The sequence below is a fragment of the Gobius niger genome (genome assembly GCF_951799975.1).
Source record: "Gobius niger genome assembly, chromosome: 8".
Taxonomy (NCBI): domain Eukaryota; kingdom Metazoa; phylum Chordata; class Actinopteri; order Gobiiformes; family Gobiidae; genus Gobius; species Gobius niger.
The window spans coordinates 806,195-833,049 of NC_136859.1; the positions used below are offsets into that span (position 1 = coordinate 806,195).

General features: G+C 34.5%; 1 protein-coding gene across 1 annotated transcript in view; it reads left to right on the forward strand.

Moving 5' to 3' along the window:
• Positions 1-26,855, forward strand: part of LOC306966772 (partitioning defective 3 homolog) — a gene marked incomplete at both ends in the record, with an annotated part of 118,324 nt that overhangs the window by 25,782 nt on the left and 65,687 nt on the right. Inside the window, one exon of the mRNA XM_079561590.1 lies at positions 4,563-4,691. Coding sequence (XP_079417716.1) covers positions 4,563-4,691 — 129 coding nt within the window. The remainder of the gene's footprint in view (positions 1-4,562; positions 4,692-26,855) is intronic.

Below are 26,855 nucleotides of genomic sequence, written 5' to 3' on the forward strand. Positions count from 1 at the left end.
AGCAACAAAACTGAGACGAAAACAATGATGGAAATGTGATGAAAATTTGACCAAAAAATTACAAAAAAATTACAAAAATTGGAAAAAAATTGGAAAAAAATTGGAAAAAAATAAGACAAAAAACTGACAAAATTGATGAAAAAATAAAAAAAAAATGTGACAAAAAAATGACAAAAAATTGATGAAAAAAATGAAAAAAATGACAAAAAAAGAAAAAAAATTGATACAAATTTGAAAAAAAAAATTAGACAAAAAAATGATGAAAAAATGACGAAAATGTGACAAAAATGTAACAAAATGTGACAAAAAAAATGACAAAAATTTGATGAAAAATTGACAAAAAATGAAAAAAAAATGATAAAAATATTTAAAACAAATTAGACAAAAAACTGACAAAAAATGATGAAAAACTGACAAAAATGTGACAAAAAATTACCAAAAAATTACAAAAATGTGACAAAAAACAGCCAAAAAAAGACAAAAAATTGATGAAAAAAAAAAAATGAAAAGGAGCAGAGAGAGGAACCTGTCATGTCCTGATCAGCACTTCATCATGAATGAAAAGCAACAAAACTGAGACGAAAACAATGATGGAAATGTGATGAAAATTTGACCAAAAAATTACAAAAAAATTGGAAAAAAATTGGAAAAAAATTGGAAAAAAATAAGACAAAAAACTGACAAAATTGATGAAAAAATTTTAAAAAAATGTGACAAAAAAATGACAAAAAATTGATGAAAAAAATGAAAAAAATGACAAAAAAAGAAAAAAAATTGATACAAATTTGAAAAAAAAAATTAGACAAAAAAATGATGAAAAAATGACGAAAATGTGACAAAAATGTAACAAAATGTGACAAAAAAAATGACAAAAATTTGATGAAAAATTGACAAAAAATGAAATAAAAAAATGATAAAAATATAAAAAAAAAATTAGACAAAAAACTGACAAAAAATGATGAAAAACTGACAAAAATGTGACAAAAAAATACCAAAAAATTACAAAAATGTGACAAAAAACAGCCAAAAAAAGACAAAAAATTGATGAAAAAAAAAAAATGAAAAGGAGCAGAGAGAGGAACCCGTCATGTCCTGATCAGCACTTCATCATGTTCCACTTCCTTTGAGTGGAACTGGAACATGAGCACATCAGTACAAACAATAATACATTCATAAACCTCTGAACTTCCAGCTCAACCAAGAACATTCGGTAACGTTTTAGAAAACAGCCCGCGTTCCAGGTGTAATACGGGGTAACGAGAAGATGGGTTTAGAGTCTCAATTTGAGCATAATAATCCACATTTCAGTTTTTTTCACTGGTTAAGCTGTAGTTTGGCTTTTGACCTAGATTATTTCACTTGTTCTGAGATGTTTCTGACTCGTTTCAATACATTTCACATTTATTTCAGGTCATTTTCTTTGCCAATGGGGAAAGAAAAAATGGTCTTGTCCCATTGGCAGTTTTACTTTCTTATTTCAAGCGAGATTTACCCGAGAACTGGTCTGAAATGTCCTCAAACAAGCAAAGGAAACTCGGTCCGATCAGGAAAAATGTCTGAATGAGTGAAAACCCCTAAAAACAAAATATATTTCCTCAGTTTAAATCATTTAAGCCAATGCTTGATATTAACTTTTTGTAGTGCACTCTTACATGTGTAACAAGGCAGAACAAAGTGTAACTGCGTGTCAAGGTATTCATTTTTTTATTTATTTAATTTAAAAGAGACGTCATTCAAACATAACAAAACCGCCAATACAATCTGAATGAAACAGAACAATGTGGTTTTGTGTTACATTTTAATGTTGCAGGACAAAGTGAAGACATGAGCCCAGGCATTTTTATTGATTGTTCTTTATTTTTTTATACCGTAAATGCTCTAATATAGTCCGGGGTCTTTATTTACTCAAGGGCATCAGGACCAGGCCTTTATTGGAACCAGGCCACAATTAGAGACAGGCCTTTATTTCTATTTGAGCAAAACGGACGACCAGGAAAACGAAGAAAAACGAGATTTGTGTCCATTTGCACCAAAAGTATTAGGTTCATTTATTCATTAACATTTCAACACTGCTAAAAGTAATTAACTAGATCAGTATAAACATCTCAATTTGAGCACAATAATCCAAATTTTAACTGTTTTGACTAGTTAAGAAGTTGTTGGGCATTTGTCCCAGATTATTTCACTTGTTCTGAGACGTTTCTGACTCGTTTCAATACATTTTGTTCTTATTTCAGGTCATTTTCTTTGCCAAAGGGGAAAGAAAATTGTTCTTATCTCATTGGCAATATTACTTTCTTATTTCAAGCGAGATTTACCCTAGAACTGGTCTGAAATGTCCTCAAACAAGCAAAGGAAACTCGGTCCGATCAGGAAAAGTGTCTAAATGAGTGAAAACCGACAAAAACAAGAAACATTTCCTCAATTCAAGTCATTTAAGCCAATGCTTGATATTAACCTTTTGTAGTGCGCTCTCCCAGCGGCTGGAACATGGACGCCTTTTATTTTGTCGGGACAACAGGAAGTGTTTCGTTGCTGTTAGCGGAGCTTTGACATCAGTGTCACTGCAGGTTTCTGTTTCGTTTTTACCGCGGACCGGATTATTTGTTGTTATCTTGTGTAAAAGGCGAGTTTAGACGGAGCGTTTGTGTTTGTGATCGATCATGAGACTGACCCGAGAGAAGACGAGACGCTCGCGCTGATGGGAGGAGTTATTTTGAGGCGTGGGACTGACCTGCACACGGAGCAGCTGGACGTGCTTTGAAGACGCGATGGAGACTTTATTAAAACCCCGCAGGGTCACACAACATTTTCCCTGTTTCCAAATATGGTCACAGGAGGTTTGAAAAGTGGCCGTTCAGGTGGGAGTTAAGGGGTTAAAGCAATTTATAAAACCACATTCCCTTTTGCCACAACTGTATGTTAGCTTAGCACCATTAACTGCTCTTTAAATATCTTTACTACACCTTGACACGTAGTTACACTTGTAAGAGCTCCTGTACTTACATGTGTAATTACTTTCTCGTTACCCCGTGTTACACCTGGAACACGGGATGTTTTCTGAAGCGTTACCGAACATTTTCTCCAGTTATTTTCCAGGTATCCATTACTTAGACTTTATCAATATCAAAATCAAGCGTTCCTCTGTGCTCTCCGTGTGTAGAAACCTCTCAGCAGGTCTGAGCCGGGCTGAGGTTCCTCTGAAGTTCCTCTGTGCTCTCCGTGTGTAGAAACCTCTCAGCAGGTCTGAGCCGGGCTGAAGTTCCTCTGTGCTCTCCGTGTGTAGAAACCTCTCAGCAGGTCAGAGCCGGGCTGAAGTTCCTCTGTGCTCTCCGTGTGTAGAAACCTCTCAGCAGGTCTGAGCCGGGCTGAAGTTCCTCTGTGCTCTCCGTGTGTAGAAACCTCTCAGCAGGTCAGAGCCGGGCTGAAGTTCCTCTGTGCTCTCCGTGTGCAGAAACCTCTCAGCAGGTCAGAGCCGGGCTGATGTTCCTCTGTGCTCTCTGTGTGCAGAAACCTCTCAGCAGGTCAGAGCCGGGCTGAAGTTCCTCTGTGCTCTCCGTGTGCAGAAACCTCTCAGCAGGTCAGAGCCGGGCTGAAGTTCCTCTGTGCTCTCCGTGTGTAGAAACCTCTCAGCAGGTCAGAGCCGGGCTGAAGTTCCTCTGTCCTCTCCGTGTGTAGAAACCTCTCAGCAGGTCTGAGCCGGGCTGAAGTTCCTCTGTGCTCTCCGTGTGTAGAAACCTCTCAGCAGGTCTGAGCCGGGCTGAGGTTCCTCTGAAGTTCCTCTGTGCTCTCCGTGTGTAGAAACCTCTCAGCAGGTCTGAGCCGGGCTGAAGTTCCTCTGTGCTCTCCGTGTGTAGAAACCTCTCAGCAGGTCTGAGCCGGGCTGAAGTTCCTCTGTGCTCTCCGTGTGTAGAAACCTCTCAGCAGGTCAGAGCCGGGCTGAAGTTCCTCTGTGCTCTCCGTGTGCAGAAACCTCTCAGCAGGTCAGAGCCGGGCTGATGTTCCTCTGTGCTCTCTGTGTGCAGAAACCTCTCAGCAGGTCAGAGCCGGGCTGAAGTTCCTCTGTGCTCTCCGTGTGCAGAAACCTCTCAGCAGGTCAGAGCCGGGCTGAAGTTCCTCTGTGCTCTCCGTGTGTAGAAACCTCTCAGCAGGTCAGAGCCGGGCTGAAGTTCCTCTGTCCTCTCCGTGTGTAGAAACCTCTCAGCAGGTCTGAGCCGGGCTGAAGTTCCTCTGTGCTCTCCGTGTGTAGAAACCTCTCAGCAGGTCTGAGCCGGGCTGAGGTTCCTCTGAAGTTCCTCTGTGCTCTCCGTGTGTAGAAACCTCTCAGCAGGTCTGAGCCGGGCTGAAGTTCCTCTGTGCTCTCCGTGTGTAGAAACCTCTCAGCAGGTCTGAGCCGGGCTGAAGTTCCTCTGTGCTCTCCGTGTGTAGAAACCTCTCAGCAGGTCTGAGCCGGGCTGAGGTTCCTCTGAAGTTCCTCTGTGCTCTCCGTGTGTAGAAACCTCTCAGCAGGTCTGAGCCGGGCTGAAGTTCCTCTGAAGTTCCTCTGTGCTCTCCGTGTGCAGGTGAACGGCGTGGACCTGAACGGCCGCACTCAGGAGGAAGTGGTGTCTCTGCTCAGAGCGACCCCTATGGGCGGGTCTGTGGTACTGCTGGTCCTGCGCCAAGAGGAGGCTTTCCTGACTCCAGAACCGGTACGTCCAGCTCTCCTCCTCCTCCTCTTCCTCTTCCTCCTCCTCCTCCTCCTCCTCCTCCTCCTCCTCCTGCTCCTCCTCTCTCGTCCTTCTCCTCCTCCTCCTCAGAGACTTTACTGTCCAGCAGCAAACACGTCCGTCACCTTCACTGTCCTCTTCTCTGTAGACTGCGGAGGCACAAGTGCCGTCTCCTAAAAACCTGGTAAGAACTTTTCCATTTGAGCCGGTTTTTCCCGCCATCACTTCCATGATTAACGTCTGCAGAGCTCGTCTTTAACCTCTTAACCCCCACCTCAACATGCTTTCTCCTGCTCTCCAAAGTCTCCAAATCTAAAAGCTTCTTCAAAACAGAGGCAAAAAACGAGACAAAACAACAAAAGCAAAAAAGTGCCAAAACAATGACAAAAATCCAGCAAAAAAGTGACAAAAATCCAACAGAAAAAAGACAAAAATCTAGTAAAAAAAAGAAAAAAATCCTGTAAAAAATGTCAAAAATCCAATAAAAAAATGACAAAAATCTAATAAAAAAAGACAAAAATCCAAAAAAAAAAAGACAAAAATCCACAAAAAAATGTCAAAAATCCAGTAAAAAAATGTCAAAAATTCAGTAAAAAAGTGACAAAAATCCAGCAAAAAAGTGACAAAAATCCAGCAAAAAACGTGACAAAAATCCAGCAAAAAAGTGACAAAAATCCAGCAAAAAATGACAAAAATCCAACGAAAAAATGACAAAAATTCAATAAAAAAATGACAAAAATTCAGCAAAAAATGACAAAAATCTAGTAAAAAATGACAAAAATCCAGTTAAAAAAAGTGACAAAAATCCAGCAAAAAAGTGACAAAAATCCAGCAAAAAAAAAGACTAAAATACAACAAAAAAATGACAAAAATCCAATAAAAAATGACAAAAATCCAGTTAAAAAAAGTGACAAAAATCCAGCAAAGAAAATGACAAAAATCCAGCAAAAAAAAGACAAAAATCTAGTAAAAAAGAGACAAAAATCCAACAAAAAAGTGACAAAAATCCAACAAAAAAGTGACAAAAATCCAGCAAAAAACGTGACAAAAATCCAGCAAAAAAGTGACAAAAATCCAGCAAAAAATGACAAAAATCCCCCCAAAAAAAGACAAAAATCCAACGAAAAAATGACAAAAATTCAATAAAAAAATGACAAAAATCCAGTTAAAAAAAGTGACAAAAATCCAGCAAAAAAGTGACAAAAATCCAGCAAAAAAGTGACAAAAATCCAGCAAAAAAAAAGACTAAAATACAACAAAAAAATGACAAAAATCCAATAAAAAATGACCAAAATCCAGCAAAAAAGTGAAAAAAATCTTGCAAAAAAGATTTTTTGCAAGAATCCAGCAAAAAAGTGATTTTTTTCACTTTTTTGCTGGATTTTGGTCATTTTTTATTGGATTTTTGTCAGTTAAAAAAAGTGACAAACATCAAACAAAAAAATGACAAAAATCCAGCAAAGAAAATGACAAAAATCCAGCAAAAAAAAGACAAAAATCTAGTAAAAAAGAGACAAAAATCCAACAAAAAAGTGACAAAAATCCAACAAAAAAAAGACAAAAATCTAGTAAAAAAAAGACAAAAATCTAGTAAAAAAAACGACAAAAATCCTGTAAAAAAACGACAAAAATCCAGCAAAAAAGTGACAAAAATCCAACAGAAAAAAGACAAAAATCCAACAAAAAAAGACAAAAATCTAGTAAAAAAAAATGACAAAAATCCTGTAAAAAAATGACAAAAATCCAGCAAAAAAGTGACAAAAATCCAGCAAAAAAAATGACACAAATCCAACAAAAAAATGACAAAAATCCAGTAAAAAAATGACAAAAATCCAATAAAAAATGACAAAAATCCAATAAAAAAAAGTGTCAAAAATCCAGCAAAAAAGTGACAAAAATCCAACAGAAAAAAGACAAAAATCCAACAAAAAAAGACAAAAATCTAGTAAAAAAAAAAAGACAAAAATCCTGTAAAAAAATGACAAAAATCCAGCAAAAAAGTGACAAAAATCCAACAAAAAAAAGACAAAAATCCAACAAAAAAGTGACAAAAATCCAACAAAAAAAAGACAAAAATCCAACAAAAAAGTGACAAAAATCCAACAAAAAAGTGACAAAAATCCAGCAAAAAAATGACAAAAATCTAGTAAAAAAAAAAGACAAAAATCCAGCAGAAAAAGTGACAAAAACACATAGGGCAAATAAAAAGTGAGGCCAATGTCAAAGACGAGGGACTGCATTTGGTTTTGGCGGGTGGTAAGAGGTTAATAAACCCTGGGCTCGGACCTCGTGCTTCATCCGTGACGTCTGGTGAGAGCGGTGTTGTTTGTGGTGAACCTAACCCCATGTTTGGTGCTTTTGTTTCCATCTGAAAGGCTCTGTCTGTGTCTGGTTACGGTTTGGGAAAGGATTTGTCTCGCTGGTTTTTCTCCATAAACGATTAACTAATGATGAGGAAAACTTCATGAAGGTTTGAGCGTTGATACATGAAACATCGGTGGTAAAAACGAGTATGAGATGTTTGTTCTCCGAGTGCCTGTGCACATCTGCGGCAGCTGTTTTCCCGCAGTAACGCCGTCCCTCCCGTCCGTCTCCAGACTCTGCGTTTCCTTCTCTAAACGCGTCTTAAAAAATGACAAAAATCTAATAAAAAATTACAAAAATCCATTAAAAAAATGACAAAAATCTAATAAAAAATGACAAAAATCCAATAAAAAAATGACAAAAATCCAATAAAAAAATGACAAAAATCTAATAAAAAATGACAAAAATCCAATAAAAAAATGACAAAAATCTAATAAAAAAATTACAAAAATCCATTAAAAAAATGACAAAAATCTAATAAAAAGTGACAAAAATCCAACAAAAAAAGACAAAAATCCAACAAAAAAGACAAAAATCCAACAAAAAAATGACAAAAATCCAATAAAAAAATGACAAAAATCCACAAAAAAATGTCAAAAATCCAGCAAAAAAGTGACAAAAATCCAACAAAAAAATGACAAAAATCCAACAGAAAAAAGACAAAAATCCAACAAAAAAATTACAAAAATCCAGCAAAAAAATGACAAAAATCCAGTAAAAAAATGACAAAAATCTAATAAAAAATGACAAAAATCCAATAAAAAAATGACAAAAATCTAATAAAAAAATTACAAAAATCCATTAAAAAAATGACAAAAATCTAATAAAAAGTGACAAAAATCCAACAAAAAAAGACAAAAATCCAACAAAAAAGACAAAAATCCAACAAAAAAATGACAAAAATCCAATAAAAAAATGACAAAAATCCACAAAAAAATGTCAAAAATCCAGCAAAAAAGTGACAAAAATCCAACAAAAAAATGACAAAAATCCAACAGAAAAAAGACAAAAATCCAACAAAAAAATTACAAAAATCCAGCAAAAAAATGACAAAAATCCAGTAAAAAAATGACAAAAATCCAGTAAAAAAATGACAAAAATCTAGTAAAAAAAAAGAATTTTTTTTTGCCCATAAACGATTAACTAATGATGAGGAAAACTTCATGAAGGTTTGAGCGTTGATACATGAAACATCGGTGGTAAAAACGAGTATGAGATGTCTGTTCTCCGAGTGTCTGTGCACATCTGCGGCAGCTGTTTTCCCGCGGTAACGGCGTCCCTCCCGTCCGTCTCCAGACTCTGCGTTTCCTTCTCTAAACGCGTCTTAAAAAATGACAAAAATCTAATAAAAAATTACAAAAATCCATTAAAAAAATGACAAAAATCTAATAAAAAATGACAAAAATCCAATAAAAAAATGACAAAAATCCAATAAAAAAATGACAAAAATCCAATAAAAAAATGACAAAAATCCAATAAAAAAATGACAAAAATCTAATAAAAAATGACAAAAATCCAATAAAAAAATGACAAAAATCCAACAAAAAAGACAAAAATCCAACAAAAAAATGACAAAAATCCAATAAAAAAGTGACAAAAATCCATTAAGAAAATGACAAAAATCTAATAAAAAATGACAAAAATCCATTAAAAAAATGACAAAAATCCAATAAAAAAATGACAAAAATCTAATAAAAAATGACAAAAATCCAATTAAAAAATGACAAAAATCCAACAAAAAAGACAAAAATCCAACAAAAAAATGACAAAAATCCAATAAAAAAATGACAAAAATCCACAAAAAAATGTCAAAAATCCAGCAAAAAAGTGACAAAAATCCAACAAAAAATGACAAAAATCCAACAAAAAAGTGACAAAAATCCAACAAAAAAATGACAAAAATCCAGCAAAAAAATGACAAAAATCCAGTAAAAAAAAGACAAAAATCTAGTAAAAAAAAAGAAATTTTTTTTGCCCATAAACGATTAACTAATGATGAGGAAAACTTCATGAAGGTTTGAGCATTGATACATGAACGATGAGTTTTGAATAATGCACAAACATCGGTGGTAAAAACGAGTATGAGATGTCTGTTCTCCGAGTGTCTGTGCACATCTGCGGCAGCTGTTTTCCCGCAGTAACGCCGTCCCTCCCGTCCGTCTCCAGACTCTGCGTTTCCTTCTCTAAACGCGTCTTTCCTAAAAGCCTCTCCTCCGCACCAGCTGCTCCCGCCCCGTCTTTCTATTCCCCGCGTATTAAAAAGTAATCTCCGTCCCCGCCAGCGTCCCTTTAACCGCCGTGAGCACATCTGGGCTCACCTGGGAGGAAACATCTGGCCCCGGTTCTGCGGGTGACGGGGCTCGGCAGGTGGAGGATGACGGAGAGCAATGGGCCCCGTAATGACCTGCACAGGGATTATTTAAATGACTTGATTAGGCTTTAAGAATGATTATGCAAATGAGTGTTTCAGTGTCATGAAGGTTAAGAATAATAAAAATGTTCAGTGAAACTCATGGATGGTGTCGTTTCTCGGGCTCTTTGAATCACTGACATTTATGTGAGACGCCTGGGATCATTAGTTTTCAGGTTAAGCCCAGTTTAACCCCTTAACTCCCGCCTGAACCGAGCACATTTTCTCCAGTTTGGCTTTACCACAGTCCAAAAGCTTCCAGAAAAAAGGTGTGAAAATAGCAACAGAACTGAGACGAAAACAATGATGGAAACGGGACAGAAAAGTTAGAAAACATTGACAAAAAAGTGGCACAAATGTCACAAAAATGTCATAAGGAATTGACAAAAAATGGTTGAAAAAAATGAGAAAAATTTGACCAAAAAAATGACAGAAAAATGACAAAAATGTGATAAAATGTGACAAAAAATGTATGAAAAAATGACAAATGTGATAAAAAAAAAGTGATAGAAAAATGACAAAAATGTCACAAAAATTTAAAAAAATAAATGTGACCAAAAAATGACAAATATTGATGAAAAAGTGCCAAAAATGTCACGAAAATGTTGCAGAAAATTGACGAAAATTGACAAAAATGTGATAAAAAAGTGACACAAAATGACCAAAATGACAAAAAAATGACAAAAAAGTTACTAAAACGAGTTGAAAACCCCCTTAAAAAATGATGGTAAAAAAAGGTGTGAAAATAGCAACAAAACTGAGACGAAAACAAGGATGAAAATGTGAAAAAAGTGAGAAAACATTGACGAAAAAGTGACAACAAATTTACAAAAAATGTACAAAAAAAGACAAAAAATGTACAAAAAAAGACCAAAAAAGACCCCAAAAAAATGACAAAAAATGACATGAAAAAAAAAATATTTGACCAAAAAATGAAAAAAATAAAATAAAAAAAAAAGATGGAAAAAAAATCTGATGACGTGAGGAAAAACATCCATTCAGATGAGTTTTGTAGATCTTAGCTTTCAAATGAGGCGTTACACTGGCCTACAGGATTTGGGTAAAGCTGAACTGGAGAAAATGCTCTCAGTTCCGGCGGGAGTTAAGAGGTTAAGGGGAAAATGTTCCACCATTTTCAAGCAATAAGGGAAAGAAAAAGGATCTCTCTGCTGATGAAAAGCGTGAAATAGTTGAATGTCTTGGACTAGGAATTATTGTTATTTGTATTATTATTTTTATGTATGTATTTGTTTATTTATTTATTAATTATTATTATTTTTATTGTTTATTTTTATTTTTTTGTTTTTATTATTGAGACATCTTGCCACGCTTTGCCTCCGTTCCCGGTGCCGCGTCCTCTTCACAGAAGTCATAAATCAATGCTCTGACCTCATCAGCTCCAGTGAAAACACATTAGGCCTCTCTGTCTGTAAACTCCATCTCCCATGATGCCGCGCTCCGCCTGTTCCCAGAAACCCGGCGTCCCGTAATGCACTGGCCCTGATGTTTATCTGTCAGGCGTTTCATTTCAAACATCTGCAGCGGCGCCGTTCGCTCACAAACAGCAGAAACAGAAAAGCTTTTAGCGCCGCGTCAGCTCCGCTCTCCGTCCTAATGGGTCTGGACGAAGTTTACCTCAGGACCGTCACGCTGTCGTCCGTACTTTGTTGTTGAAGTGTTGAGTTCATCCACGAGGCTTCGTCGGCGACTCGAGTGAACGCCGGCAGCAGGAACAGGCGGACTCTGGTTGTTCTCTCTCTCAGACCGTGTTGTTTCTCCAGCTCGAACATGTCTCAGAGCGGAGTCCGTGACTGTGAGATGAAGATGTTCTGCAGACGGAGACACGTTGGTGCTTCCTCTTATGCAGCAGCTGACAAGACAAAAATCCAGCAAAAAAAGACAAAAATCCAGCAAAAAAAAAAGACAAAAATCCAGCAAAAAAAGACAAAAATCCAGCAAAAAAAAGACAAAAATCCAGCAAAAAAAAGACAAAAGTCCAACAAAAAAAAGACAAAAATCCAGCCAAAAAAAAGACAAAAATCCACAAAAAAAAGACAAAAGTCCAGCAAAAAAAAAAAAAAAAAACAAAAAAAAAAGTGACAAAAATCCAGCAAAAAAAATGTCAAAAATCCAACAAAAAAGACAAAAATCCAACAAAAAAAAGACAAAAATCCAACAAAAAAAGAAAAAAGTCCAACAAAAAAAGACAAAAATCCAACAAAAAAAAGACAAAAATCCAGCAAAAAAAAGACAAAAATCCAACAAAAAAAAGACAAAAATCTAACAAAAAAAGACAAAAATCCAGCAAAAAAAATGACAAAAATCCAGCAGAAAAAGACTAAAAAAGACAAAAATCCAACAAAAAAAAAGACAAAAATCCAAAAAAAAAGACAAAAATCCAACAAAAAAGTGACAATAATCCAGCAAAAAAGTGACACAAGATGATGTTCTGCAGACGGAGAGACGTTGGTGCTTCCTCTTATGCAGCAGCTGCTCGTACAGGATGATCATGTGTTTTCTTCTTCACTCTCCTCTTTAAAGTCCATATTTTATACATGTATCTGCCTCCTTATGAAGCTCATGACTTATATTATCTGGAAACTGCTCACGAAAACCACTTCGCTCTCTTTGTGGCTGGGAGTTTTACCGATTATATTATCGGTACAATCATTTATACTGTAAATGCTCTAATAGAGGCCGGGGCCTTTATTTACTCAAGGGCATCTGGACCAGGCCTTTATTGGAACCAGGCCACAATTAGAGACAGGCCTTTATTTATATTTGACGACCAGGAAAACGAAGAAAAACGAGACTTGTGTCCATTTGCACCAAAAGTATTAGGTTCATTTATTCATTAACATTTCAACACTGCAAAAAGTATTTAACTAGATCAGTATAAACATCTCAATTTGAGCATAATGATCCACATTTTAGTTGTTTTGACGAGTTAAGATGTAGTTGGGCATTTGTCCTGGATTATTTCACTTGTTCTGAGATTTTTCTGACTCGTTTCGATACATTTCGTCCTTATTTCAGGTCATTTTCTTTGCCAATGGGGTAAGAAAACTGGTCTTATCTCATTGGCAGTTTTACTTTCTTATTTCAAGCGAGATTCACCCTAGAACTGGTCTGAAATGTCCTCAAACAAGCAAAGTAAACTGGGTCCGATCAGGAAAAGTGTCTAAATGAGTGAAAACCGCTCAAAACAAGAAACATTTCCTCAATTCAAGTCATTTAAGCCGATGCTTGATATTTACTTTTTGTAGTGCCCTCTCCCAGCGGCTGGAACATTGACGCCTTTTATTTTGTCGGGACAACAGGAAGTGTTTCGTTGCTGTTAGCGGAGCTTTGACATCAGTGTCACTGCAGGTTTCTGTTTCGTTTTTACTGGACCGGATTATTTGTTGTTATCTTGTGTAAAAGGCGAGTTTAGACGGAGCGTTTGTGTTTGTGATCGATCATGAGACTGACCCGAGAGAAGACGAGACGCTCGCGCTGATGGGAGGAGTTATTTTGAGGCGTGGGACTGACCTGCACACGGAGCAGCTGGACGTGCTTTGAAGACGCGATGGAGACTTTATTAAAACCCTGGAGGGTCAGAAACATTTGCCCTGTTTCCTAATATGGTCACAGGAGGTTTGAAAAGTGGCTAAATCTGTGTCAAAGTTACGCTCGGATCAGCTCCTCCGCAGCGTCGCCCTCGGCCCGGGTTCAGTTTGTGAGTTTTCATTTACACCAGTATGAGACAAGGAAGGAAGGAAGGAAGGAAGGAAGGAAGGAAGGTGACTAAGTAGTGCCTCTATGTCACTTCCTGTCGGTGTCCAATGAGGAAGTGAAACTACAAACTCCTCTAGGCCAGTGTGACGCCTCATTTGAAAGCTAAGACCAGCAAAACTCATCTGAACGGATCATTTTCCTCACGTGGTCGTCACTTTTCCGTCGTTTCATTTTTGTCGCCATTTTGACCCTTTTTTCAAGAAGCTTTTGGATTTAGGTAAAGCCAAACAGGCTGTGGGCACAAACATGAGGGCGTTTAGCTTCGTTTAGCTTCGTTTAGCTCCTCTCTCTCTGTCGGCTCCGCGGGCTCGTTATGGAGGCGCCGCCTGTGATCCCGACACTAAACGAGCGCCTTGTTCTCGGCGCCGCGGCGAGAGCGAGGTGAGATTCACGCGTCCATATGGCGGAGGGGAGGAACAGAATGTTAGCTTCACGCTCCGCACACGCACAGACAGGCACAGACACACACACACACACACACACACACACACACACACACACACACACACACACACACACACACACACACACACACACACACACACGGAGAGACGACTGCAAAAGGCCGCGCGCTACAGGCTCAACATTTCTCTATCTAACCCTCCATTGTGTGGCTTTAACTCTGGGATGAAGCTCTGTTCTGTTAGTGTCGTCTTTCAGATTGAGTTAAAGCTGACGTGTAGAAGATGTGCCTGTTTAACCTCTGAGCACCCGCCATTCTCTCCTCTTTGCCATTGTCGTCACTTTTTATTTCCCTAATGGGTTTTTGTCACTTTTTAGTGGCACTTTTGTTACTTTATTTGTCACTTTTTTGTTGGATTTTTGTCATTTTTTGTAGGATTTTTGTCACTTTTTTGTTGGATTTTTGTCATTTTTTTGTTGGATTTTTGTCTTTTTTTTGTTGGATTTTTGTCTTTTTTGTTGGATTTTTGTCATTTTTTGTCGTATTTTTGTCTTTTTTTGTTGGATTTTTGTCATTTTTGTCAATTTACATTCTCATTTTCTTCTCGTTTTTTGTCGCCATTTTAAAGAAGCTTTTAGATTTGGAGAATTTGGAGAAAACATGTTCAGGTAGGAGTTAAGAGGTTAAGGTGTGTGTTTTAGACTCTGCACCCGCCCCCTCCTCAGGTGTTGGACCCGCCCCCTCCTCAGGTTTTAGACTCTGTACCCGCCCCCTCCTCAGGTGTTGGTTCCTCAGGTTCTGGACCCGCCCCCCCCCTCACCTGCAGCTGTGTCCAGGTGTTTCCTCCCGCGTGTCTGCAGCAGATAGAGCCTGGCCTTCATCAGAAACGCTGTGGGATCTGATGATTTCTGAGGAGAGGCTGAGTCCGTCTGGCTCCATCGCCTCAGTGTTTGATATTCATGAACTCTCAGCACGCAGCCGAGAGAGGGGGGGGGAGAGACGGGGGGAGACGGGGGGGGGGGGAGATGGTTTGAGCGAAGTGCACAGAGATGAGAGCCTGTATTAAACTCACAGATATGAACGTCTGGGGCAGGAGCAGCAGCTGAATACTGATGGGGACTGATCAGGACGTTTTGTCGCTTTGAGCCTGAGATCGAACCAGGAAGTGTTGGCTTTACTCCAATCCAAAAGCTTTTGGAAAAAAGGTGAGAAAATAGCAACAAAACTGAGACAAAAACAAATATGGAAATGTGACAAAAAAGTGACGAAAGATTGATGAAAAAGTGGCAAAAATGTCACAAAAACGTCACAAGAAATTGACAAAAAATTGACGAAAAAATGACACAATTTTTATTTAGAAAATGACGAAGAAATAACAAAAAAATTACCAAAAATGTGACAAAAAATGACAAAAAATGACAAAAATTGTATTAAAAAAATTACAAAAAATTACAAAAAATGACGAAAAAATTACAAAAAATGTATTAAAAAAATTACAAAAAATGACCAAAAAATGACCAAAAAATGACAAAAAAATGACAAAAAAATGACGAAAAAAATGACAAAATGTGACAAAAAATAACAAAAAAAATAACAAAAAAATGACAAAAAATGACGAAAAATGACAAAAAAATGACGAAAAATGACAAAAAAAAACAAAAAAAAGGAAAAAAAAATGACAAAAAATGTATTTACAAAAATGACCAAAAAATGTGACAAAAAAATGACAAAAAATTTACAAAAAAATGACAAAAAATGGACGAAAAAATGACAAAAATTTGATGAAAATTTGACAAAAAAATGTGACAAAAAATTACCCAAACAACGAAACCACTACAAAAAAAGGCGACGAAAACACGACGAAAACACGCAGAGAAAGCAAAGACAAAGTGATGGAAACACGACAAAAATGGGATAAAAAAAGCGACCAGAAAGTGCAGGAAACGTGACAGAAAACACGTCTCAAATGCAACAAGAACAAGACCAAAGCGTGAGCCGGAGAGTTCCAGGAAGTGACTCCAACATAGAGGTGCTCCCTGGTTATTATTCATGCATTGTTTGGTATCCACGTGTAGCACGAAAGGCTGTGATCGAGACGATGCTGTTCCTTTGTGACTAATATCATATTGTGACACATTAACAATATGTCACAAAATCAACCCATATATTAAACCCAACTGATACAAACAGGAAATGTTTAACAGTTTAGAGCCGTCTTTGAGTTATTCATTATTCTCCAGATAAACAAATGTCTGAAATGTTAATCCCTTAACTCCCACCTGAACAGAGCACATTTTCTCCAGTTTGGCTTTACCCCAATCCAAAAGCTTCTGGGAAAAAGGTGAGAAAATAGCGACAAAACTGAGACGAAAACAATGATGGGAATGTGACAAAAAAGTGACGAAACATTGATGAAAAAGTGGCAAAAATGTCACAATAATGTCACAAGAAATTGACAAAAAATGGATGAAAAAATGACACAATTTTTATTTAGAAAATGACGAAGAAATAACAAAAAAATTACCAAAAATGTGACAAAAGATGACAAAAATTGTATAAAAAAATGACCAAAAAATGACAAAAAATGACGAAAAATGACGAAAAATGACTAAAAAATTACAAAAAATGACAAAGAATTTATTTTAAAAAATGACCAAAAAATGACCAAAAAAGTGACAAAAAAATTATGAAAAAGTGGAAAAAATGTCACAAAAATATCACAAGAAATTGACTAAAAAATGACGAAAAAATGACACAATTTTTATTTAGAAAATGACGAAGAAATAACAAAAAAATTACCAAAAATGTGACAAAAAATGACAAAAATTGTATTAAAAAAATGACAAAAAAATGACAAAAAAATTACGAAAAAATTATGAAAAAATTATGAAAAAAAAGACAAAATGTGACAAAAAATAGCAAAAATAAATAAATAAATAAATAAATAAATAACAAAAAATGACAAAAATCGTAATAAAAAAATGACGAAAAAATGACAAAAAAATTACGGAAAAAAAAACAAAATGTGACAAAAAATAACAAAAAAAATAAAAAATAAAAATTACAAAAAATGACAAAAAATGACCAAAAAATGACAAAAAATTACAAAAAATTACAAAAATGTGCCAAAAAAATGATGAAAAAGTGGAAAAAATATCACAAAAATGTCACAAGAAATTGACGAAAAAATGACAAAAATTTGATTAAAATTTGACAAAAAAATGTGACAAAAAATTACCCAAAAAACGTACAAAAAAGTTACAAAAATGAGTTGAAACAAAACAATGATGGAAAAAGAATCTGATGACGTTTGGAAAAAGCTCCTCTCGGTTCAGGCGGGAGTTCGAGGTGAACAGCTCCTCCTGACAGACCTTTTCACTTCAGACTAAATGTGCCGCAGATGAACCACAGGGAGACTCAGAGTGACAAAAAAATGACCAAAATGTGACAAAAAATTAAAGGTGGGGGCGTTGACATAATAACATGATGTAAAGCTTGAAAAAGTCCCCCTTTAATTACACTTTCCCAATTTCTTCATAAGAATTTTGTTTTGAGCCAGAAAACAGGAAGTTTAGAGCGACCGGCCTCTCCTGATTGGTCAAATGCCACAGAGGCGGGGTCTGTGATGTGGGGGGATGTCTTCTGATTGATATTCTCCATAATACTGTGGACATCTGATCTGGAGTCTTGTAGATTAATCTGATCTGAAGTCTTGTAGATTAATCTGATCTGAGTCTTGTAGATTAATCTGATCTGAGTCTTGTAGATTAATCTGATCTGAGTCTTGTAGATTAATCTGATCTGAGTCTTGTAGATTAATCTGATCTGAGTCTTGTAGATTTATCTGATCTGAGTCTTGTAGATTAATCTGATCTGAGTCTTGTAGATTAATCTGATCTGAGTCTTGTAGATTAATCTGATCTGTCTTGTAGATTAATCTGATCTGAGTCTTGTAGATTAATCTGATCTGAGTCTTGTAGATTAATCTGATCTGAGTCTTGTAGATTAATCTGATCTGAGTCTTGTAGATTAATCTGATCTGAGTCTTGTAGATTAATCTGATCTGAGTCTTGTAGATTAATCTGATCTGAGTCTTGTAGATTAATCTGATCTGAGTCTTGTAGATTAATCTGATCTGGAGTCTTGTAGATTAATCTGAGTCTTGTAGATTAATCTGATCTGAGTCTTGTAGATTAATCTGAGTCTTGTAGATTAATCTGATCTGAGTCTTGTAGATTAATCTGAGTCTTGTAGATTAATCTGATCTGAGTCTTGTAGATTAATCTGATCTGAGTCTTGTAGATTAATCTGATCTGAGTCTTGTAGATTAATCTGATCTGAGTCTTGTAGATTAATCTGATCTGAGTCTTGTAGATTAATCTGATCTGAGTCTTGTAGATTAATCTGATCTGGAGTCTTGTAGATTAATCTGATCTGAGTCTTGTAGATTAATCTGATCTGAGTCTTGTAGATTAATCTGATCTGAGTCTTGTAGATAAATCTGATCTGGAGTCTTGTAGATTAATCTGATCTGAGTCTTGTAGATTAATCTGATCTGGAGTCTTGTAGATTAATCTGATCTGGAGTCTTGTAGATTAATCTGATCTGAGTCTTGTAGATTAATCTGATCTGAGTCTTGTAGATTAATCTGATCTGAGTCTTGTAGATTAATCTGATCTGAGTCTTGTAGATTAATCTGATCTGAGTCTTGTAGATTAATCTGATCTGAGTCTTGTAGATTAATCTGATCTGGAGTCTTGTAGATTAATCTGATCTGAGTCTTGTAGATTAATCTGATCTGAGTCTTGTAGATTAATCTGATCTGAGTCTTGTAGATTAATCTGATCTGGAGTCTTGTAGATTAATCTGATCTGAGTCTTGTAGATTAATCTGATCTGAGTCTTGTAGATGAATCTGATCTGAGTCTTGTAGATGAATCTGATCTGGAGTCTTGTAGATTAATCTGAGTCTTGTAGATTAATCTGATCTGAGTCTTGTAGATTAATCTGAGTCTTGTAGATTAATCTGATCTGAGTCTTGTAGATTAATCTGAGTCTTGTAGATTAATCTGATCTGAGTCTTGTAGATTAATCTGATCTGAGTCTTGTAGATTAATCTGATCTGAGTCTTGTAGATTAATCTGATCTGAGTCTTGTAGATTAATCTGATCTGAGTCTTGTAGATTAATCTGATCTGAGTCTTGTAGATTAATCTGATCTGGAGTCTTGTAGATTAATCTGATCTGAGTCTTGTAGATTAATCTGATCTGAGTCTTGTAGATTAATCTGATCTGAGTCTTGTAGATAAATCTGATCTGGAGTCTTGTAGATTAATCTGATCTGAGTCTTGTAGATTAATCTGATCTGGAGTCTTGTAGATTAATCTGATCTGGAGTCTTGTAGATTAATCTGATCTGAGTCTTGTAGATTAATCTGATCTGAGTCTTGTAGATTAATCTGATCTGAGTCTTGTAGATTAATCTGATCTGAGTCTTGTAGATTAATCTGATCTGAGTCTTGTAGATTAATCTGATCTGAGTCTTGTAGATTAATCTGATCTGGAGTCTTGTAGATTAATCTGATCTGAGTCTTGTAGATTAATCTGATCTGAGTCTTGTAGATTAATCTGATCTGAGTCTTGTCGATTAATCTGATCTGGAGTCTTGTAGATTAATCTGATCTGAGTCTTGTAGATTAATCTGATCTGAGTCTTGTAGATGAATCTGATCTGAGTCTTGTAGATGAATCTGATCTGAGTCTTGTAGATTAATCTGATCTGAGTCTTGTAGATTAATCTGATCTGAGTCTTGTAGATTAATCTGATCTGAGTCTTGTAGATTAATCTGATCTGAAGTCTTGTAGATGAATCTGATCTGAGTCTTGTAGATTTTGGAAAAAAGGTGAGAAAATAGCAACAAAACTGAGACAAAAAAAATATGGAAATGTGACAAAAAAGTGACGAAAGATTGATGAAAAAGTGGCAAAAATGTCACAAAAATGTCACAAGAAATTGACAAAAAATTGACGAAAAAATGACACAATTTTTATTTAGAAAATGACGAAGAAATAACAAAAAAATTACCAAAAATGTGACAAAAAATGACAAAAAATGACAAAAATTGTATTAAAAAAATTACGAAAAAATGACAAAAAATGTATTAAAAAAATTACAAAAAATTACAAAAAATTACAAAAATTGTATTAAAAAAATGACAAAAAATGACAAAAAAATGACCAAAAAATTACAAAAAAATGACGAAAAAAATGACGAAAAAAAAGACAAAATGTGACAAAAAATTACAAAAAAAATAACAAAAAGATGACAAAAAATGACAAAAATGACAAAAAAATGACAAAAAATGACGAAAAATGACAAAAAAAATGACAAAAAAATGACAAAAAAATGACAAAAAATGTACAAAAAAGTGACGAAAAATTGATGAAAAAGTGGAAAAAAATCACAAAAATGTCACAAGAAATTGACGAAAAAATGACAAAAATTTTATGAAAATTTGACAAAAAAATGTGACAAAAAATTACCCAAAAAACGAAACCACTACAAAAAAAGGCAACGAAAACACGACGAAAACACGCAGAGAAAGCAAAGACAAAGTGATGGAAACACGACGAGTAGATTAATCTGATCTGAAGTCTTGTAGATTAATCTGATCTGGAGTCTTGTAGATTAATCTGATCTGAAGTCTTGTAGATTAATCTGATCTGAGTCTTGTAGATTAATCTGATCTGAGTCTTGTAGATTAATCTGATCTGAAGTCTTGTAGATTAATCTGATCTGAGTCTTGTAGATTAATCTGATCTGAGTCTTGTAGATTAATCTGATCTGGAGTCTTGTAGATTAATCTGATCTGAGTCTTGTAGATTAATCTGATCTGAGTCTTGTAGATTAATCTGATCTGAGTCTTGTAGATTAATCTGATCTGAGTCTTGTAGATTAATCTGATCTGTCTTGTAGATTAATCTGATCTGAGTCTTGTAGATTAATCTGATCTGAGTCTTGTAGATTAATCTGATCTGAGTCTTGTAGATTAATCTGATCTGAGTCTTGTAGATTAATCTGATCTGAGTCTTGTAGATTAATCTGATCTGGAGTCTTGTAGATTAATCTGATCTGAGTCTTGTAGATTAATCTGATCTGAGTCTTGTAGATTAATCTGATCTGAGTCTTGTAGATTAATCTGATCTGGAGTCTTGTAGATTAATCTGAGTCTTGTAGATTAATCTGATCTGAGTCTTGTAGATTAATCTGAGTCTTGTAGATTAATCTGATCTGAGTCTTGTAGATTAATCTGAGTCTTGTAGATTAATCTGATCTGAGTCTTGTAGATTAATCTGATCTGAGTCTTGTAGATTAATCTGATCTGAGTCTTGTAGATTAATCTGATCTGAGTCTTGTAGATTAATCTGATCTGAGTCTTGTAGATTAATCTGATCTGAGTCTTGTAGATTAATCTGATCTGAGTCTTGTAGATTAATCTGATCTGAGTCTTGTAGATTAATCTGATCTGAGTCTTGTAGATTAATCTGATCTGAGTCTTGTAGATTAATCTGATCTGAGTCTTGTAGATTAATCTGATCTGGAGTCTTGTAGATTAATCTGATCTGAGTCTTGTAGATTAATCTGATCTGAGTCTTGTAGATTAATCTGATCTGAGTCTTGTAGATTAATCTGATCTGGAGTCTTGTAGATTAATCTGATCTGAGTCTTGTAGATTAATCTGATCTGAGTCTTGTAGATGAATCTGATCTGAGTCTTGTAGATGAATCTGATCTGAGTCTTGTAGATTAATCTGATCTGAGTCTTGTAGATTAATCTGATCTGAGTCTTGTAGATTAATCTGATCTGAGTCTTGTAGATTAATCTGATCTGAAGTCTTGTAGATGAATCTGATCTGAGTCTTGTAGATTTTGGAAAAAAGGTGAGAAAATAGCAACAAAACTGAGACAAAAAAAATATGGAAATGTGACAAAAAAGTGACGAAAGATTGATGAAAAAGTGGCAAAAATGTCACAAAAATGTCACAAGAAATTGACAAAAAATTGACGAAAAAATGACACAATTTTTATTTAGAAAATGACGAAGAAATAACAAAAAAATTACCAAAAATGTGACAAAAAATGACAAAAAATGACAAAAATTGTATTAAAAAAATTACGAAAAAATGACAAAAAATGTATTAAAAAAATTACAAAAAATTACAAAAAATTACAAAAATTGTATTAAAAAAATGACAAAAAATGACAAAAAAATGACCAAAAAATTACAAAAAAATGACGAAAAAAATGACGAAAAAAAAGACAAAATGTGACAAAAAATTACAAAAAAAATAACAAAAAGATGACAAAAAATGACAAAAATGACAAAAAAATGACAAAAAATGACGAAAAATGACAAAAAAAATGACAAAAAAATGACAAAAAAATGACAAAAAATGTACAAAAAAGTGACGAAAAATTGATGAAAAAGTGGAAAAAAATCACAAAAATGTCACAAGAAATTGACGAAAAAATGACAAAAATTTTATGAAAATTTGACAAAAAAATGTGACAAAAAATTACCCAAAAAACGAAACCACTACAAAAAAAGGCAACGAAAACACGACGAAAACACGCAGAGAAAGCAAAGACAAAGTGATGGAAACACGACGAGTAGATTAATCTGATCTGAAGTCTTGTAGATTAATCTGATCTGGAGTCTTGTAGATTAATCTGATCTGAAGTCTTGTAGATTAATCTGATCTGAGTCTTGTAGATTAATCTGATCTGAGTCTTGTAGATTAATCTGATCTGAAGTCTTGTAGATTAATCTGATCTGAGTCTTGTAGATTAATCTGATCTGAGTCTTGTAGATTAATCTGATCTGGAGTCTTGTAGATTAATCTGATCTGAGTCTTGTAGATTAATCTGATCTGAGTCTTGTAGATTAATCTGATCTGAGTCTTGTAGATTAATCTGATCTGAGTCTTGTAGATTAATCTGATCTGTCTTGTAGATTAATCTGATCTGAGTCTTGTAGATTAATCTGATCTGAGTCTTGTAGATTAATCTGATCTGAGTCTTGTAGATTAATCTGATCTGAGTCTTGTAGATTAATCTGATCTGAGTCTTGTAGATTAATCTGATCTGGAGTCTTGTAGATTAATCTGATCTGAGTCTTGTAGATTAATCTGATCTGAGTCTTGTAGATTAATCTGATCTGAGTCTTGTAGATTAATCTGATCTGGAGTCTTGTAGATTAATCTGAGTCTTGTAGATTAATCTGATCTGAGTCTTGTAGATTAATCTGAGTCTTGTAGATTAATCTGATCTGAGTCTTGTAGATTAATCTGAGTCTTGTAGATTAATCTGATCTGAGTCTTGTAGATTAATCTGATCTGAGTCTTGTAGATTAATCTGATCTGAGTCTTGTAGATTAATCTGATCTGAGTCTTGTAGATTAATCTGATCTGAGTCTTGTAGATTAATCTGATCTGAGTCTTGTAGATTAATCTGATCTGGAGTCTTGTAGATTAATCTGATCTGAGTCTTGTAGATTAATCTGATCTGAGTCTTGTAGATTAATCTGATCTGAGTCTTGTAGATAAATCTGATCTGGAGTCTTGTAGATTAATCTGATCTGAGTCTTGTAGATTAATCTGATCTGGAGTCTTGTAGATTAATCTGATCTGAGTCTTGTAGATTAATCTGATCTGAGTCTTGTAGATTAATCTGATCTGAGTCTTGTAGATTAATCTGATCTGAGTCTTGTAGATTAATCTGATCTGAGTCTTGTAGATTAATCTGATCTGGAGTCTTGTAGATTAATCTGATCTGAGTCTTGTAGATTAATCTGATCTGAGTCTTGTAGATTAATCTGATCTGAGTCTTGTAGATTAATCTGATCTGGAGTCTTGTAGATTAATCTGATCTGAGTCTTGTAGATTAATCTGATCTGAGTCTTGTAGATGAATCTGATCTGAGTCTTGTAGATGAATCTGATCTGAGTCTTGTAGATTAATCTGATCTGAGTCTTGTAGATTAATCTGATCTGAGTCTTGTAGATTAATCTGATCTGAGTCTTGTAGATTAATCTGATCTGAAGTCTTGTAGATGAATCTGATCTGAGTCTTGTAGATTTTGGAAAAAAGGTGAGAAAATAGCAACAAAACTGAGACAAAAAAAATATGGAAATGTGACAAAAAAGTGACGAAAGATTGATGAAAAAGTGGCAAAAATGTCACAAAAATGTCACAAGAAATTGACAAAAAATTGACGAAAAAATGACACAATTTTTATTTAGAAAATGACGAAGAAATAACAAAAAAATTACCAAAAATGTGACAAAAAATGACAAAAAATGACAAAAATTGTATTAAAAAAATTACGAAAAAATGACAAAAAATGTATTAAAAAAATTACAAAAAATTACAAAAAATTACAAAAATTGTATTAAAAAAATGACAAAAAATGACAAAAAAATGACCAAAAAATTACAAAAAAATGACGAAAAAAATGACGAAAAAAAAGACAAAATGTGACAAAAAATTACAAAAAAAATAACAAAAAGATGACGAAAAAAATGACGAAAAAAAAGACAAAAAATGACAAAAATGACAAAAAAATGACAAAAAATGACGAAAAATGACAAAAAAAATGACAAAAAAATGACAAAAAAATGACAAAAAATGTACAAAAAAGTGACGAAAAATTGATGAAAAAGTGGAAAAAAATCACAAAAATGTCACAAGAAATTGACGAAAAAATGACAAAAATTTTATGAAAATTTGACAAAAAAATGTGACAAAAAATTACCCAAAAAACGAAACCACTACAAAAAAAGGCAACGAAAACACGACGAAAACACGCAGAGAAAGCAAAGACAAAGTGATGGAAACACGACGAGTAGATTAATCTGATCTGAAGTCTTGTAGATTAATCTGATCTGGAGTCTTGTAGATTAATCTGATCTGAAGTCTTGTAGATTAATCTGATCTGAGTCTTGTAGATTAATCTGATCTGAAGTCTTGTAGATTAATCTGATCTGAGTCTTGTAGATTAATCTGATCTGAGTCTTGTAGATTAATCTGATCTGGAGTCTTGTAGATTAATCTGATCTGAGTCTTGTAGATTAATCTGATCTGAGTCTTGTAGATTAATCTGATCTGAAGTCTTGTAGATTAATCTGATCTGAGTCTTGTAGATTAATCTGATCTGAGTCTTGTAGATTAATCTGATCTGAGTCTTGTAGATTAATCTGATCTGGAGTCTTGTAGATTAATCTGATCTGAGTCTTGTAGATTAATCTGATCTGAGTCTTGTAGATTAATCTGATCTGGAGTCTTGTAGATTAATCTGATCTGAGTCTTGTAGATTAATCTGATCTGAGTCTTGTAGATTAATCTGATCTGAGTCTTGTAGATTAATCTGATCTGAGTCTTGTAGATTAATCTGATCTGGAGTCTTGTAGATTAATCTGATCTGAGTCTTGTACATTAAAAAAATGACGAAAAAATGACGAAAAAATGACGAAAAAATGACGAAAAAAAGACAAAATGTGACAAAAAATAACAAAAAAAAAAAAATAAATAAATAAAAAAAATAACAAAAAATGACAAATTGTATAAAAAAATGACAAAAAAATGACAAAAAAATGACAAAAAATTACAAAAAATGTATTTAAAAAAATGACCAAAAAATGACAAAAAATGACAAAAAATGACAAAAAATGACAAAAAAATGACAAAAAAATGACAAAAAATTTACAAAAAAGTGACGAAAAATTGATGAAAAAGTGGAAAAAATATCACAAAAATGTCACAAGAAATTGACGAAAAAATGACAAAAATTTGATAAAAATGTGACAAAAAAATGTGACAAAAAATTCAAGGTGGGGGCGTTGACAGACTAACATGATGTAAAAGCTTGAAAAAGTCAATTTTGCATAATACCCCCCTTTAATTACACTTTCCCAATTTCTCCATAAGAATTTTGTTTTGAGCCAGAAAACAGGAAGTTTAGAGAGACCGGTCTCTCCTGATTGGTCAAATGCCACAGAGGCGGGGTCTGTGATGTGGGGGGATCTCTTCTGATTGATATTCTCCATTATACTGTGGACATCTGATCTGAGTCTTGTAGATTAATCTGATCTGAGTCTTGTAGATTAATCTGATCTGAGTCTTGTAGATTAATCTGATCTGAGTCTTGTAGATTAATCTGATCTGGAGTCTTGTAGATTAATCTGATCTGAGTCTTGTAGATTAATCTGATCTGAGTCTTGTAGATTAATCTGATCTGAGTCTTGTAGATTAATCTGATCTGGAGTCTTGTAGATTAATCTGATCTGAGTCTTGTAGATTAATCTGATCTGAGTCTTGTAGATGAATCTGATCTGGAGTCTTGTAGATTAATCTGATCTGGAGTCTTGTAGATTAATCTGATCTGGAGTCTTGTAGATTAATCTGATCTGAAGTCTTGTAGATTAATCTGATCTGAGTCTTGTAGATTAATCTGATCTGAGTCTTGTAGATTAATCTGATCTGAAGTCTTGTAGATTAATCTGATCTGGAGTCTTGTAGATTAATCTGATCTGGAGTCTTGTAGATTAATCTGATCTGGAGTCTTGTAGATTAATCTGATCTGGAGTCTTGTAGATTAATCTGATCTGGAGTCTTGTAGATTAATCTGATCTGAGTCTTGTAGATTAATCTGATCTGGAGTCTTGTAGATGAATCTGATCTGAGTCTTGTAGATGAATCTGATCTGAGTCTTGTAGATGAATCTGATCTGAGTCTTGTAGATGAATCTGATCTGAGTCTTGTAGATTAATCTGATCTGAGTCTTGTAGATTAATCTGATCTGAGTCTTGTAGATTAATCTGATCTGAGTCTTGTAGATTAATCTGATCTGAGTCTTGTAGATTAATCTGATCTGGAGTCTTGTAGATGAATCTGATCTGAGTCTTGTAGATGAATCTGATCTGAGTCTTGTAGATGAATCTGATCTGAGTCTTGTAGATGAATCTGATCTGAGTCTTGTAGATTAATCTGATCTGAGTCTTGTAGATTAATCTGATCTGAGTCTTGTAGATTAATCTGATCTGAGTCTTGTAGATTAATCTGATCTGAAGTCTTGTAGATTTTGGAAAAAAGGTGAGAAAATAGCAACAAAACTGAGACAAAAAAAAATATGGAAATGTG